At 38.2% G+C, this 15,023-nt stretch overlaps 1 protein-coding gene across 2 annotated transcripts in view; it reads left to right on the forward strand.

Moving 5' to 3' along the window:
• Positions 1–14,472, forward strand: part of GALNT1 (polypeptide N-acetylgalactosaminyltransferase 1) — a 142,637-nt gene extending 128,165 nt beyond the window's left edge. For both annotated transcript variants that reach the window (XM_074988007.1, XM_074988008.1), the window contains 4 exons: positions 502–641; positions 2,250–2,348; positions 2,949–3,083; positions 12,712–14,472. In XM_074988007.1, coding sequence (XP_074844108.1) covers positions 502–641; positions 2,250–2,348; positions 2,949–3,083; positions 12,712–12,858 — 521 coding nt within the window. In that variant the 3' untranslated portion in view covers positions 12,859–14,472. The remainder of the gene's footprint in view (positions 1–501; positions 642–2,249; positions 2,349–2,948; positions 3,084–12,711) is intronic.
• The last annotated feature ends 551 nt before the right edge of the window (positions 14,473–15,023 follow it).

Below are 15,023 nucleotides of genomic sequence, written 5' to 3' on the forward strand. Positions count from 1 at the left end.
TGTGGAGCACCCACGGGGACACTCGAAGAAGAAAGACAGGTTACTCACCGTAGTAACGGTGGTTGTTCGAGATGTGTCCCCGTGGGTGCTCCACTACCCGCCCATCCTCCCCGCTTCGGATCTCTGTTAGTGTTTTGCAGGAGCATCCGAGGCGGTTGGGCAAGGAACTGGAGGGGACCGGATCGCGCACGTGGCCAGGAGCGCGCAAGGGAGCGGCGCGCGCCGGCGCATGCGCGGTCCAGCAGAAACTGCTTGGAAGATCCGATCTGCGGCGCCAGGCGAGCCCGACACCTATTGTGGAGCACCCATGGGGACACATCTCGAAGAACCACCGTTACTACGGTGAGTAACCTGTCTATTTAGCTGGCTTGTTATGGACATAGTATATTTGAAGCCTGCAATATGTATCAATCACATTTGTATTATCCTAACAAAATTCAGCAGTTTAAAATTCAGTATCAACCACTGTATGACAGGTTCTCTCCCCCTTTCTCTCTGCAGGAGTTACAAAGGTAGATTATGGAGATATATCATCACGTCTTGGGCTCAGACATAAACTGCAATGCAGGCCCTTCTCTTGGTACCTGGAGAATGTGTATCCTGATTCCCAAATTCCACGCCATTACTTCTCTTTGGGGGAGGTAAGAATTCTTTTCAATTACATACTCTTCGTTTTTGTAAGGGATGTTGCACAACAACCTTTTTGAGATCTCATAATTTTTGAAATCTCATTTGAATAGTAAAGCTGAATTCATTGTCTCCAGCACCAAAATGCAGTATCTTACAGCTTCCTGTTTTTCATCTGTTAAATTGTATATTTGACTTTTTAATAGTTAGGTTAAGTATTAGCAAGCAGTTGAATCACAATGTCAAAGACTGGAATTTCTTGTCCTTGTTTACAGCAATACTAAATTAGCATGGAGTTGTTTTGGAGAAAACCTTTCAAACACTAGTGTTTATTTTATTCAGTTTCTTTGATATTCATGGCACTTCACAAATAGTTCTAACAAGGATTTTAGGATTACATGGCCTATTAGCATGCACGAGCTGAGATGTAACTTCTGGTGCACACCAGCATGTCATATACTGCCATGGTGGATTGCTTGGGCAGCTGCATGGGTGAGCATGCCTGGTGTGCTTTCTTTTCACATTTTGTCCTGGACCAGCATCATCCTTGTTGGTTGCTATCATCTGGAACAAGGGCAAGCTGCTTACCACAGAGGAGTGAATGCAGGAGGATTGCATGCGTGTGAGTGTGTGTTGTCAGTGAATTTCAAGTGTCATTGTGTCTGATTTTATGTAAGCTAAATATTTTGCATATACATATGACTAATCCTGATTGAAGGCTCAAAATATAATCTTAAATATAAAATGAAGATATTTGTGTGTCATCTTAGTGGAAAAAAACACCAGAAGATTGGAGAGCAAAACATTTTCATCTGTCTGTCTTTCCTGTGCTGTTGTATCACATTCAGCTGAACAGTTAAATAGATTTTCTAGAAATAGACTCCTGGTACTACATGGGACTGAGATCAGCATGAAAAGAACACTTTTATAAAGCCGACTGCTAGAATAATTGTTTTTTCCATAGTAATGTGAAATTTGCTGGTATGATATTTTTCACTTTAGTTTTTTTGTGTTTCTAGCCTCTGTATTAAATTTTAGTAGTTCGTGTGGGGAGAGAGAAGTCCACCAAGGGCATCTGTTGGTGTGATAGAATGACTTGTTTCTAAAGTATTCAGATTTTTATCAGCTGAAGAAAGCAAGTAGAGTGACTTTCAAATACAATTGGTAAATTGGTTTGGATGCAATATCCACTCCAAGTAATGCACAGCAGTGTTTTACATCATGGTGCATTAAATTTTCAAAACAGTATAGGAAAAAAAAAAACCCTTCATTAAAATCTTAAATCAAACCTGAATGTTTTGTGGTTAAAAGCGTATTTTGCTTTTTTATGTGTTTGTGAATTGACTGGTTCCAATAAGCTCTGAAAGAATGAGGCTGGTTTCATACATATCGAGTATCTGAAACTAGGAAATTTCATGAGAGCTTGATCTTATCTAAGTTAAAATAAGCTTTAGACCCTAGGGCTCTTACTCCCAGCTGGAACTCCAACTTGTTAGAAGACGTTTTCATCACTATTTGGGACTCAGATGCCAGAGGTATTCTCTTTGGGTTGATTCTGTTTCCCTGACAACTATTGATAAAAAAACTGTTTTGATATATGCTGTACTTTATTTCTTCTGCAGATAAGAAATGTGGAGACAAATCAATGCCTGGATAACATGGCAAGAAAGGAAAATGAGAAAGTTGGAATATTTAACTGTCATGGAATGGGTGGAAATCAGGTGACAAGATACTTTGCAACTTTAAATTATTTCACACATTATTCATCTGGCTATACGTATTTTTCCATACTTAACTGCATGGGAAAAATGCAGTTTAAAAAACCATAATGCAAGATGAGTTGAATGCCTAAAAATGTTTGCTGCCATGTTGCCCCCAGTATAAGTAATTTGGACCTGATTCAAAGCCCACTATAGTCAGTGAGTATATTTCCAGTGATGTCAGTGGACTTAAATATCACCCACTCACATCTGTTAGATGGATGTCATCTGTTACTACAGGGGGAATTCTTTGTATTGCAGAGTTTCAGAGTGCAGCAACCATCTTGGCTGAGCTGGAGGCTGCATACTGTGCTTGGTGCGCATTCTTCCAGAGTTGGATGAGGGCCCAGGAAACCGAGCTCCGGCACAGTGTAGGGGTGCGAAGGGCAGGGCAGCACCATACCATGTCCCCTGGCAGAACCATGAAGAAGCTGGGTCAGGGAGTACAGCTTTGGGAGTGCAAGTTTAAAGTTGGCTATAAATGAAATAACTTAGTGATATCCAAACCTGCTGTTTTCTCTGTGGAACCCCATCGATGAACATTATTATTTTTCTACAAAGGTCTTCTCATATACTGCCAACAAAGAAATTCGAACAGATGATTTATGCTTGGATGTTTCTAAACTCAATGGCCCAGTTACAATGCTCAAGTGCCATCACTTAAAAGGCAATCAACTTTGGGAATATGATTCAGTGGTAAGTCTTTGATGCTGAAAATAAAGCTTTCACTTACTTCATTATATGCCTTTTTACGTAACCTATGATGAACATTTTACTAAGGTATATGGTATTTTGTTCAGAACAGGGCACCGTGAGTCAGGATTGTATTTCTAGGTATCATCTATTCTTTGGTAACCTTGGCAAGTCACTATGCTTCAGTTTAACTTCCTCAAAAACAATTAGAATTTTTACTTACCTCACAGGACTGAGTCTTCATTTAAATTGCTTTAAAGCCTTCTCATGAAAGGTGTTATATTAGCAAGACCAGTGAGGGAAAAGTACACTGGCCCAAGAATTGGAATTTTCTATTTTTAGACCAGGACCACTAAAATACAGTCAACATAATTAGCTCTGTAAAAGTTCAAGATCTGATGTCTTGCCTCTACCAGTGTGAGAAACTGAATTTTGAATAGTGTAAATCTTACATTTTTATCCCTGGCATGTTCAGATATAAGACTTTCAAATATCATTTTGATCAGATCTGTCTTTTCATTTGACTCTCAAAGCTATTTTTAAATCATATTGAACCGCTGGAGCAAATAACTGATAACTTTACACCACTTGAAAGCTTTCATATAATATAAATCAGTAATCTCTAACTTTGTCAGTTTGTCAATTATCAGCCTCCAAAATCACTTTGCAGTTGAATGTTAGAGTGAGAGGAGTCCTATTATGTTTGTTTTTAATGTTCTATTTGCTGATCAGTAGAGCAGGGAATACAGACTAAGCCTCTTAATTTGAAAATTGTGTATATCAGAAAAATTACATGTGTACCCAGTGAACTCTAACTACTTTTCCAGCAGTTCAGTCATAAGTGCATATTGCCACAGTGCCATTCTCTGGTACAATAAGTTCCATAATATGTAAATGTTGGAAATGTTTAAATAGTTCTGGGTCAGTCAACTGAAATAACAACTCAGCTGGCACAAACTAACAGACACACATTTAGCCACAGTTAAATGTCGTGTTGTATATCAGGCCTCGGAGTGACATAGATTTTACCCAAAGGTGGGGCAGACTATTTTCCCACATGTTGTCTTTCTCTTGTGCGCACCAATTCCTAGGATCTGTTACCTAGCACAGACAGGCAATCCTCTTTCTCAGTCTTTGGTTCCCCAGTTCAGGAAGACCCATGTTCATTAACCTCTGCCTGGATCTAATGTTGGGAACAGGGTGGTGCTCATGGATGATATTCTGGTAGGTGGTTGGATTAACTACCAGGAAGAGCTCTGCTACTTTACTTCCAGCCCTCCATGTGGCCTATCTCTGTCTACTGTAGACTTCAAGTAGAGAGAGGAAATGCAAAACATATACCAGATATATTGCTTTCTTCATTCCAAGCACCTTGGCTCAGTCTACTCAAGCTCTAAAGACCTTGTTATATAGTGCTGGTCAAAACTCAGGTAGTCTGGTTCATGGGAAGTTTCAGCATTACAAAATTTGGTATCTGTCTGCTTTGGGGAAAAAACAGATGAAACTGACAAGATTGTAAATTTCAAACAGCAGCTGTCAGGGTTCCCTGGATCTGCTGTTCCCGGACACACCTATCATGTGGACCACCCAAGGGCAAGGGACCTCAGGGCATCCAGACTCCTAAGCCAGTAAACTCTTGAGGGCTGCCTGTTCTGAAGCAGAGCAGAATGAAGAGCCGCATGGCCTAGAATTTCCTTACTCTAGAACCTAGACTTTTGAGAACTTTTGAGTACAGCCAGTTCTCCCACGGTGCTCAGGATTGTTTGATTCCATAGTAGGGCTGCTTGAAGTGTTAGATCGTGAATGTATAAACTTCTCAATACCAGAGTAGTCCATGTGGTGGGGGCCCCAGCAGCCCGCCGGGCAAGCAATCAGGGAAACAGTCTATTTTTGGACTTGCTCTAGTTAAATCCTCTTTATAAGTAGCAGTTTACTTATTACGTTTTTCGTCACATAATAAGGGTTGAAAACATCTTCGGTATTTTACTAAGTTGAAGACAGACCCCAGTTTTTTTTATACAGCTTGAATTCCATCTCTATGCTATCAGAAATCACCATCTTCCACTGTTGTGAAGTGATGATTTTTAAGTGTTTAAATCCAAGAAATATTTTGATAGTAACGCAACATGGAAAGCACATCCATAAAATTGTTCTTTTTTGCCTTTATGCTTTAATCTAGCTCCCTCAATGAGCCCCCTCCCCCCAATAGTGAATACTGGGAAAACGTATGATAGTAAGAAATTATTTTCTGAAGAGGGAAACGGTTTTTTTAGTTGTACCATGACTGTCGTTTCTTTTTTAAACATACTATAATGATAGAGGATTGAAAGAGGATTAAGCTTGGATTGAGGGTAAAACCAATTTTTGCATGCTGTTTTAAAATATACTTTGTACTTTTGATTTACTGAAGGTCAACCAAAAATAGGACATCTTGCAAAGAACTGGAAACAGTTTTGCTCAAACTTAACTTTGAATTGCTGTACTATTTTTGATGTCAAATAACGTTTTAAAAATGCCAGTGCTGTAGTACTATAATATCCTCTGGCCAGGGCACACTGGCTTTTGCTGGCATAGCTATGGGTGTGGTGAGTTGTGATCTCTGACACAGATGTGCCAGGAAAAGCCCCTAATGTAGATGCTTATACCTGAAAAAGCATGCAATTTGTCAATATGTTTGGTTTATTCAGGGGCTGCAATGAGCTGTACAGGTAAAACTGTGCTTTGCTGATGTAAGATGAATCCATGCTAAGAGCGCTGGGCCAGCGTAATTTACCCTTACAGCTATATTGGCAAAATGGTACTGGTGTTAGAGTAGGCCTTGCCTAGATTATTTCCCCCCAGCTCTTCTGCAAAATGCCATCCCTCAAATAAAGGCAGACATGAGATGAGGTCAGATTAACTCTTCTTTAGAAAACAATTGAACCAAATCAAACCAAACCAGAATGCTGGATGGTTGTTTTTTTGGTTAGCCTCTTCCCCACCCACACTTGTTGTGAAGGCTTACATTGTTGTTCCTTACATAAATATATTTAACTCTCCACACCCCTGCTCTGCTGCACTAAGAGAGAAGGTCTCACAGACCAGCTAATAGTGCTTTATTGATATGAACGCCTAGCCTGGACAAATGAGAAGTGAAGTAAATCTCTAATTCAGTGATTTTCAAACTTTTAAGGGTACTGTTGTTCCTTTTCAAGAGTCTAATTTGTCTTTGTATATCTTTTAAGTATCACCTAGCTTAAAAATACACAGAATCAGACAAAAATGCAAGTGTCAGTGTGCAATATTGCCTTCTCATGTTTACCATGTAATTATAAAATATATCTGTTGAAATCTAAGTATGATATTTATATACCTATGTATGGTATACAGAACAGTATAAACAAATCATTGTGTAATTTTAGTTTGTACTGACTTCTCTAGTGCTTTGTATGTAGTCTTTCAAACTAGGCAAATATTTAGAGATGTACCCCCGGAAGACCTCTGAGTAACCCTTGCCAAACCCTGGTTGAGAACCACTGCTCTAAAAGATTTGATAAAAATGAGTATCAACTGTAAGCATCCAAAATAAAACGGGAAAATCTGGTTGGGTATCTTTGCTGAGCCCTAATTTTATTACATTTTACCCCAGAGACTCTGGGATTAGTAGACTCCAAAAGTGAGACATAAGAGCTTATTATTTAATAAACTCCAAAGATAGCCCACTGGTGAATCTGCTGTAAATGGTAAGTTGGCTTAGGAAACCCGGCACATACTAGTACAACAGAATGGATGAAAAGGGGTCCTGTACAAAAGATCAGAAGAGGCCTGTTTCATCCTGGAGGTCCCTTACATAAACGTAAAGGTGGAAACATCTGACCAGCTAGCTTAATCTTGAGTCAGATTTGGGGTCAGCTGAGCTATTAATGAAGCATGAGCCTTTGCATCTAAACAAATGGGGAGAGGTAACCAACAATCATGCTCCAAGGTGGACATTTGCTCTTTCCCTCTTGAACAAAATTTAATTTTTTACAATAGTGGTATAGTGGATGGAGGCCTTCTCTTGCCTGATTGATGGCCATATTCAAGATCAGCATGAGAGCGAACCGCAGCCTGCCCAAGAAAGCAAATGTGCCATAATTGACTTTCCACCATGTGAATCTCCTATTCTGTCTGTGCCATACAATAGGTTAGTTCCTGAGCTGTAATACTTTGTTGCACACAAGATGTTAGGTTTACTCTGCAGATGATAGTGCACAAGTGCTGAAAGGTATTGGTGGCAGATTGTCCTGTGATCTGTTCTGGCTTTAAACTCCATGATTCTGTGGTATGACTGGTGCATTCCCTGCTGCTTATTTCATAATATTAACAATGATCTTCTCCTGGTAATGTTGCTTTAACTGGAGAAGTGGTAACTTGTGGAAGTTTGTGACACCTGAGACATAAGGAGCCTTTCTTTTCTATTAGGGCTACCGTCTCCAGGGACAGCACAGCTAAAGTACAGCTTGATGAGGTCTGCATTTTTAAACTATTAATTCTTATGGTGCATTTATCACTTTAAAGAAACTATTTTACGGGGTTTTTTTAAAGTCCATGTCAGTTACAGCATATATTTTGGTATGTTGTGGTACATATAACCATTAGAATTTCCCTTTTCACATAAGTCAGGGGTCTGCAACCTGCAACTCTGCAGCCACAAGTGGCTCTTTAAGGACTTCTTTGTGACTCCTGACATTATAATTGCAAAGTTTAAAAACAAAAAATCAGTCCTGGTTATTTTCGATAGGTGGTGACCACCCACAAGCCCAACAGTGAGCTCAACTCACATTTTAATAGCAAACACTATGTGATCTCAAAATGTTGGATAACTTCCCCTTCAATATATGTAATATATTGTGGGGTATGATGCTATCTGTGTTTTGTTTGTGTTGCTAATAAAGTCATAATTTTGAAAAGGAAAAAGAAGCTTGTGGGATTCCTGCTGTGAAGGACAGCACACATTTTAAGAAAACTGAAATGAAAAGTGAAGTAAAATTGGTATAATTAAAGTAGGTTCAGGAGTGAAAGTCAGGAAGATAGTGGTATAAATGGACACAAGTAAAGTGTGAGGAAACCAAATATGTAAAAAGTTTGTGAACATTCTTCAGTAAACATGTATTACAAATATTATGTGTGCACTGTTCTTGAAATAGGGACTACAAAAGTATGGTTTGACGTTATTTATTAAGGCCTCTCTCTTATTCACATACGTTGCAGCTCTTGAATTTAGTGTTTTTACTGAACTGGAAAAAAAAATGGCTCTTCTTGCTATTTTGCCGAACCCTGAGATAAGTGATCTTTGTAGTCCACTATACTAGCTCTGATTGGCCAATACAGATACTTTTGAGGAACATGTGTGAAACCATGTAGCAGATTGTTATTGAATAAGTTGTTCATAGAGAAACTGCTTCTCTAACTGCCCCCACCATATATCTATGGGAGGTTTAGAATTTATATTCCTTAATATACTTGTATTTTTAGTGTAACTGTGGATAGTTTCATTAGAAATTTCTGTTCCCTTTTCACGCTGATCATTTATTGGATTCAAATGAAATCTTGTGAAAATGAGTTTCCTAGATTAACTGAGTTTTTGTTTTATGCACATCTTTGTCTAAAATTGTTGATTTTTACAGTTTAGGTGAATTTCAGTGTTACAAGACCAATAAGTCCTGTGGCACCTTATAGACTAATAGATTTTTTTGTAGCATAAGCTTTTGTGGGCAAAGACCCACTTTGTCAATGCATTAGTGAGTTCCTAGAAGAGAATCTAACTGGTATAGTGAAACCTGAACATGTGTCTAAAAATTATAGCAAAAATAAATGAGGTTTAGATTTATAGCAAAAATTATGAAATTGAAAAACATCTTATGAATGAAAACTGAGGAAAAAACGTTTTAGGGCAGAAAGTAAAATTAAAGGAAATGTGGCAGAAGTATGCAAAGTAATAAATGATTTGATGAGGTAAATTGGGAATCCTGCTGACCTTTGTGTAACACTAGTATCAGAGAGGTATCCATGTTAGTCTGTATCTACAAAAACAATGAGAAATACTGTGGCACCTTATAGACTAATAGATTTTTTTTTGGCGCATAAGCTTTTGTGGGCAAAGACTCACTTCATCAGATGCATGCTCTGTACTCATTTTTATATAAAATGTGTCAATCTATTAAAAAACATCTGAAAAAACACAGAGGACAGTTTATGTAGTTTGTTTTCTAATTTGTCTGATGTTCCAATATAGGTGGTACATTAGGTATAAAATATTTAAAAATTATTTAGCCATTTACAGCTCTGCTAGTCATGCAGGTACAATATTAGTTTGCTTATCCTGCTGTTCTGCACTCAGTATGTTGCTTGTTATACACAGCCATACTTTGTCTCTTGGTGAGAAACAAAACACTGCTTGGCACTAATGTTAGTCACATATACAGGATGGATTGGGTGGCTAACAAGCAGGGTCAAGACCTAGTTTACCCTCAAGAGAGACAAACTCAATCTTGTTGGTATGAACGCACTTGATTGCCTCTACCTTTGTGCACCATTTCAGTGACTCTGAAACTCTTTGGTGCTTACCACCAGCAGCTGTCAGTCCTTGCCTGTAAAAGGCAGTCCTCACCATCTTCTCATTTTGGGATTCCTGATATGCAATTTAATTCCAAGAATAAGTATGAAGAATGATTTCTACATTACAGTGACCTCCACTCTTTTTTAAAGGAAACTTTGTGCCCCATTTTTGATAAATTTGGAAATGTCTGCTTACCAGGCTTCTACGTCCTTTTTAGAGGGTTGGCAACAAGTTAAATCAATATGGAATGCTCCATCTTTCTGCCAGCCAGTGGAAGAAAATGGAATTAAGAGTTACCTGATTTTGTACAAAGGATTTTCTTTCATGTACATTCTCCATTTGGTTCTATGGTAATGGCTAAAATTTAATGCAGAAATCAAGTGCAGGTATCTGATGGTGGTATAGAGCCTGTGTCACCTGCTCTTCAGTCTGTTAGAGTACTTGTTATATTTTAAAGCATATGGATAATCTGTTGCATTGCTTCTAAGGGCACATTTAACTCTTTTTTTGTATACAGATAAATGGTAAATCATTATTCTCACACGTTTCTGAAGCATTGTTGAACTTTTATCCCCCTTGCAAGAGACCCTATTGCAGTACTATCATGTCTTATGACTCCAACTCTCAAGGCCTTATCTTATTCCTAATTTCACCTATCACTATAAGCTATTTTTATTATAACAATACTGTCATTATTGACAGCCCCTTCATTTACAAGTTTTTATAAGGGCAAGATAATTCTTTGTCCACCACCAAGGTTCATACCAAAATCGTTTGAGTTTCTTATCACTTAGTCCCATGCTCTGCCAGTGCTTTTTCCCCAGACCCCATTCAAATAAAAGGTTTGCTGTTTGGATGCATAAAATGTTTTACTGTTCTGTTTGGACTGTGCCAAGGATTTTTGATCTTTGTGAATTTTCCCATGTGCTGTTAGTCAATCCTCAATTTAACAGACTAATGGGGGAAGAGAGGTCTGTTAATACCAAAAGTCCATTAAATAGGAGGGCTTATTTGTACAGTCCGCCTCCCTCTCCCCCAGTGAATGCTGGTGGCTCACTGGAGCCTCTGGAGGCAGCGCTGGAGGAGCCACTGCCGCTGGAGGAACGCCCACAGCTAGGGCCACCACAGCTGCTAGGGCTACCACTTACTCCTTCCACTGCCCCAGTCATTGCAGTGGCGATGGCCCCCGGCGTTGGCCGCAGTGGCTCCAGCTACTCCAGGTAACCCAGCAGTGGCTCTGGTAAGTCATTGGAATTTACAGTATGGTACGGTACTGGGGGTGTGGCGGGGGGAGAGGGCCTGGCGAACATCCATTGTTCTCAATGTCCACTAAATTGGGGTCTACTAAATAGAGTTGACTGTAATTGTAAAAGGAATCTTATACCCGCACAAACAGTATCTAGATGAGTTAGGAAATGACTAAAAGTTATCAAATGGCATCACAACCTCCTAAGATGAGCTGAGAGCACACTCATCTAGAGTGATGGTTGCCTTGGCAGCATGCTGGAAACGTGTTCTGCTAACAGAAATTGTGTGGCAATGTGACAGTCTAGACACACCCACGTACAGAACATTGTCTGCCAGATATTTCAACCACAACAGATGCAGTTTGGTAGATCAGTTCTTTGATCCTAATTTAGTTTGGAGTTATTAAACCAGATGATGGATAAGATGTGGGCTCCTGGCTAAATTATCCCAGTATTGGGAATGTGCAGAGAATATCTGAATTTAGTTACTTGTAATGGACATTCATCAAAATGGGACTTTGCTTGTTCATGTGCCCCGCCCTTCTTCCCCTGCAGTAACTACAGCACCTCCTTGTGTAGCCATGCCCTCAAGGCATATGAGTGTGTTATTACATTCTGCTAGTAGAAGGCTACACTGCTCAGTGGCACCAGTTGTGAATATACAGAGTCCATCTTGAAGGATGTTGGTCACAGATAGGTAACCAGTAATGACTAGTTTCTTGCTCAAATTGCCTTTTTTCTTTTTTTCATTAATACTTTACAGCTACAGGTAAGCTGATTCATAACTTTTCCATGTATCCTGACAATACTGCACGTAAACTTTAATTTCAGTCATTGTTTCTTATTTCACTTTCCAAATGGTTTCTTTGTTCCTGCTGATTATATTAAAAGTATAAGATCTTAGAAGTCAATTTAGTGGTACTGTGAGGGCAGTCAGAGTTTTGGTCCCATAGCCATAAGAAATGCACAGAAATTTACTGTAGATGTTCTAAATGATCATGGTGGAAATAATTTTTTAAAATTAACCTATATGTAAGCTTGAGAGACTATGTAGATGTCCTTTGTGTTCCACAATTGCTTAAATATAAGGACTAAATAAAATTGGGAGCAAATGGGGTAGTGTAAGCACTGCAGTGGAACATAGGAGATTTGGATTACATGCCTAGCTTCAATACCTGTTTCATATACAGCTTCAGGTAAGTCCAAGGTAAATCCGCTTTATATATGGTGAAGATAACATTCTTCCCTTTTTCCATCCTAAAAGAAGAAGAAGAAAAAACCAGCAGAAATGAAGCATTTTAAAGACTGAAAAATGATTTATTTGGTGATGAGCTTTCGTGGAAGTTTAACAGTGATTTATTCAGTTATGGTCTTCAAAGTGCTACATTTCTGCTGTTTTGTTTTGCTGGAGTGCAGACTAACACGCCTACCTCTCTGTTATCATTGTTTCATCTTTGTTCATTTAGATTAGGCTTTTTCCTTCAGGGATTCTCTACAATTGTCTGTGAATACTAACATAATAGGGACTGATCTTAGTTGGGGGATCTCTGAGTAGTGTCATAATACACAATCTCTCACAAGTCCATTTAAATCTCCTAGTGAGGTAAGTTGCAAGATTTTGTAATTGTTTTTTTGTTGTCAAATGCAGTGTATTTTATTAATATTGAATTTGTTGCAGTGGTACACTTTAAATAATCCTTAAATGAATTGTATGATTGTTTACCAAAAATGCTTTTGGAAATCAAAATAGTTATTGTCTGCTTTGCCTTTTCTTTAAAATCTTGTTTCCTTTTCTTTTCCAAAGAAATTAACCCTGTTGCATGTGAACAGTAACCAGTGCCTGGACAAAGCCACTGAAGAAGACAGCCAAGTACCCAGCATCAGAGACTGCAATGGCAGTCGCTCTCAGCAATGGCTACTTCGCAATGTCACCCTTCCAGAAATATTCTGAGAGGCTTTAAAACAAGAAGAGATTGACTGGGCTACCTCAGCAAATATTTTGGCTGTGTCCTTATTAAGGAGAAAAAAGATGTTCCTGCTCTGCAGGATGCAAGTTCATCAGATATTAGAACTCTTGACTCTTCTAGCTTTTCAGTAGCTGTGAACCAGCCTTTCTGTATAAAGACGTGAAACTATATACATACGAGTGAAACTGCGCACGCTGATGTTTACAAGATTGAAGAGAGTCTTTCATCAAAGAATCCTTTTAGAGAACTTTTAGACAATGGAAGCATAATCATTGAAACGTGCTCTCTGGAGAGCTGCATATCATTGTAGTTTGCTTGCACATCAGTAACCTCTGCTGAAAGTGCTGTTGTAATGAAGAGACTTGGAAGATTTTTTTTCTTCTGGTTAGCCTGGTAACAAACATATTAACAATTATTACAGAAATACATGGAACAGAAAGGTGGAGACCACATTCAGTATCATAAGATTTTTAAAGCAAGAAATACGTAAAACGGGGTTTAAAGGAAATAAAATCAGAATAGGAAAAGTACAGTTTGTTACAGTAAAATATCAGATTTATATGTAGATTTTTATACCTCAGTGGAGAAGAAAAAGCAAGTCAAGAAATTTTTTCTGTTTCCAATTATGGGATAGTTTATGGATTTTTTTCTATGGTGGATCTGAAATCATTTTGGGAGCAAATAAAATGAGCCCAAAAACAAATTTGGTTCTTTGAATGGCAGCTCACTTTTTGTTTTTTAATTTGGTTTGAGAGCTGTTGAATTGTAATGCATCTTTTTGTTAGTGTCTGAGAACTGGAGGTTTAAAATACTGTCTAACTTTTGTCCAGACCTACCTAGGTTGCCAGCTTGTGGACTGTAATGGCCAAACAAAGGATTTTAGTGTGTTTTGAATTTAAGTTAACTTGAGTGATTATGCTTAATGCCCAAAACTCATACTACTGTACTACAGATTTGTTTTCAGAGCAATAAATCTTTTGTTCTTTCTTTGATTTCCACTCATCAGAAAGCCTGCAAAATGATTTATTGTTTGGGTGACGAGAGATTGGCATAACTGAAGGCTTTCTGGAATTTTTTTCACTTCCTACTCAGATGTGCTTAATTGTCAAGTGCATACTTAGATTAGATTCTTGAATTGTAATGTTGATCTGCTGCTTTTTTCTAATAAAAACTGAAGAAAAATGTTAAATTTGCATGGTTTTTAAAACTAATATAGCCAAAAGCAGTAAGACTGTGTACATTACATTAATCTTGCACTGACCTGACTTGCTTTATTTCATTTAAGATGAGCCTTTCCAGGCTAATCTAGTCTTGAAAACAAGCCACAAAATGCTGAGTAGTCAGTAAGTTTTCTTTTCAGAAAGAGAAAAGATTGATATAACGAAGATATTTTTTATAGTGTCATTGTTTGGCCAATTGTCCTGTGAATTGAATTAAAGTTAGACTGAAGCAAAAGATACCACAGCTGTTGTCTACTGTTGTAGCTACTTTGTCTGTTGTTTATAGTTCTTTAATCAAAGAAATCTATTTTTTTCATTATTTTTGCGATCGTTCCTGAGTTTTCTTACGCATCTTACAATAAATGACCATGGACCCTACTTTGAAATGCTTGTGATCTAATTACAAACATAATTGGAACAAGGAGCACTATTGATAGAGACTGTAAACATTACATGCAGTTACTCAAAATATAATGCACATCATTTTGAGGTAAAATATAAAATTAAATATTACATTGTTTTCATTGGTGTTGCTCAAATGGCAAGGGAGGGATTTGAATTGTGAAGCTAGACATAATGCACCAAAGCCACTATGTAAGCATTCAGTATGAAGGAGTGATTAAGAAGGTACCCGAGCATGGTTGTAGAATAACTGGCAAATTCGGCACTGAGCCAAATTGATACAATGAAGAGGATATGGGGAGGTGATGTGTAATCATTTTGTATATCTGCTTGTCATCCTTGCTTTCTAGTAATCCTTTGTCTCTGCTGTAGCCTCTAAACCTTTTTTCAGGCTCCTAGTTGAGAAACTCTAGTAATCTTGTTCATATTATCCTTCAAACTAACCATTCCTGCAATTGCTGGCTTCTTCCTTAGTTCTTATTGGAATCTGATAGTCTTGCTCTTATTGGTATGTGATGGTCTTTAGG

The sequence above is a fragment of the Carettochelys insculpta genome, chromosome 2, assembly GCF_033958435.1.
Source record: "Carettochelys insculpta isolate YL-2023 chromosome 2, ASM3395843v1, whole genome shotgun sequence".
Taxonomy (NCBI): Eukaryota; Metazoa; Chordata; order Testudines; family Carettochelyidae; genus Carettochelys; species Carettochelys insculpta.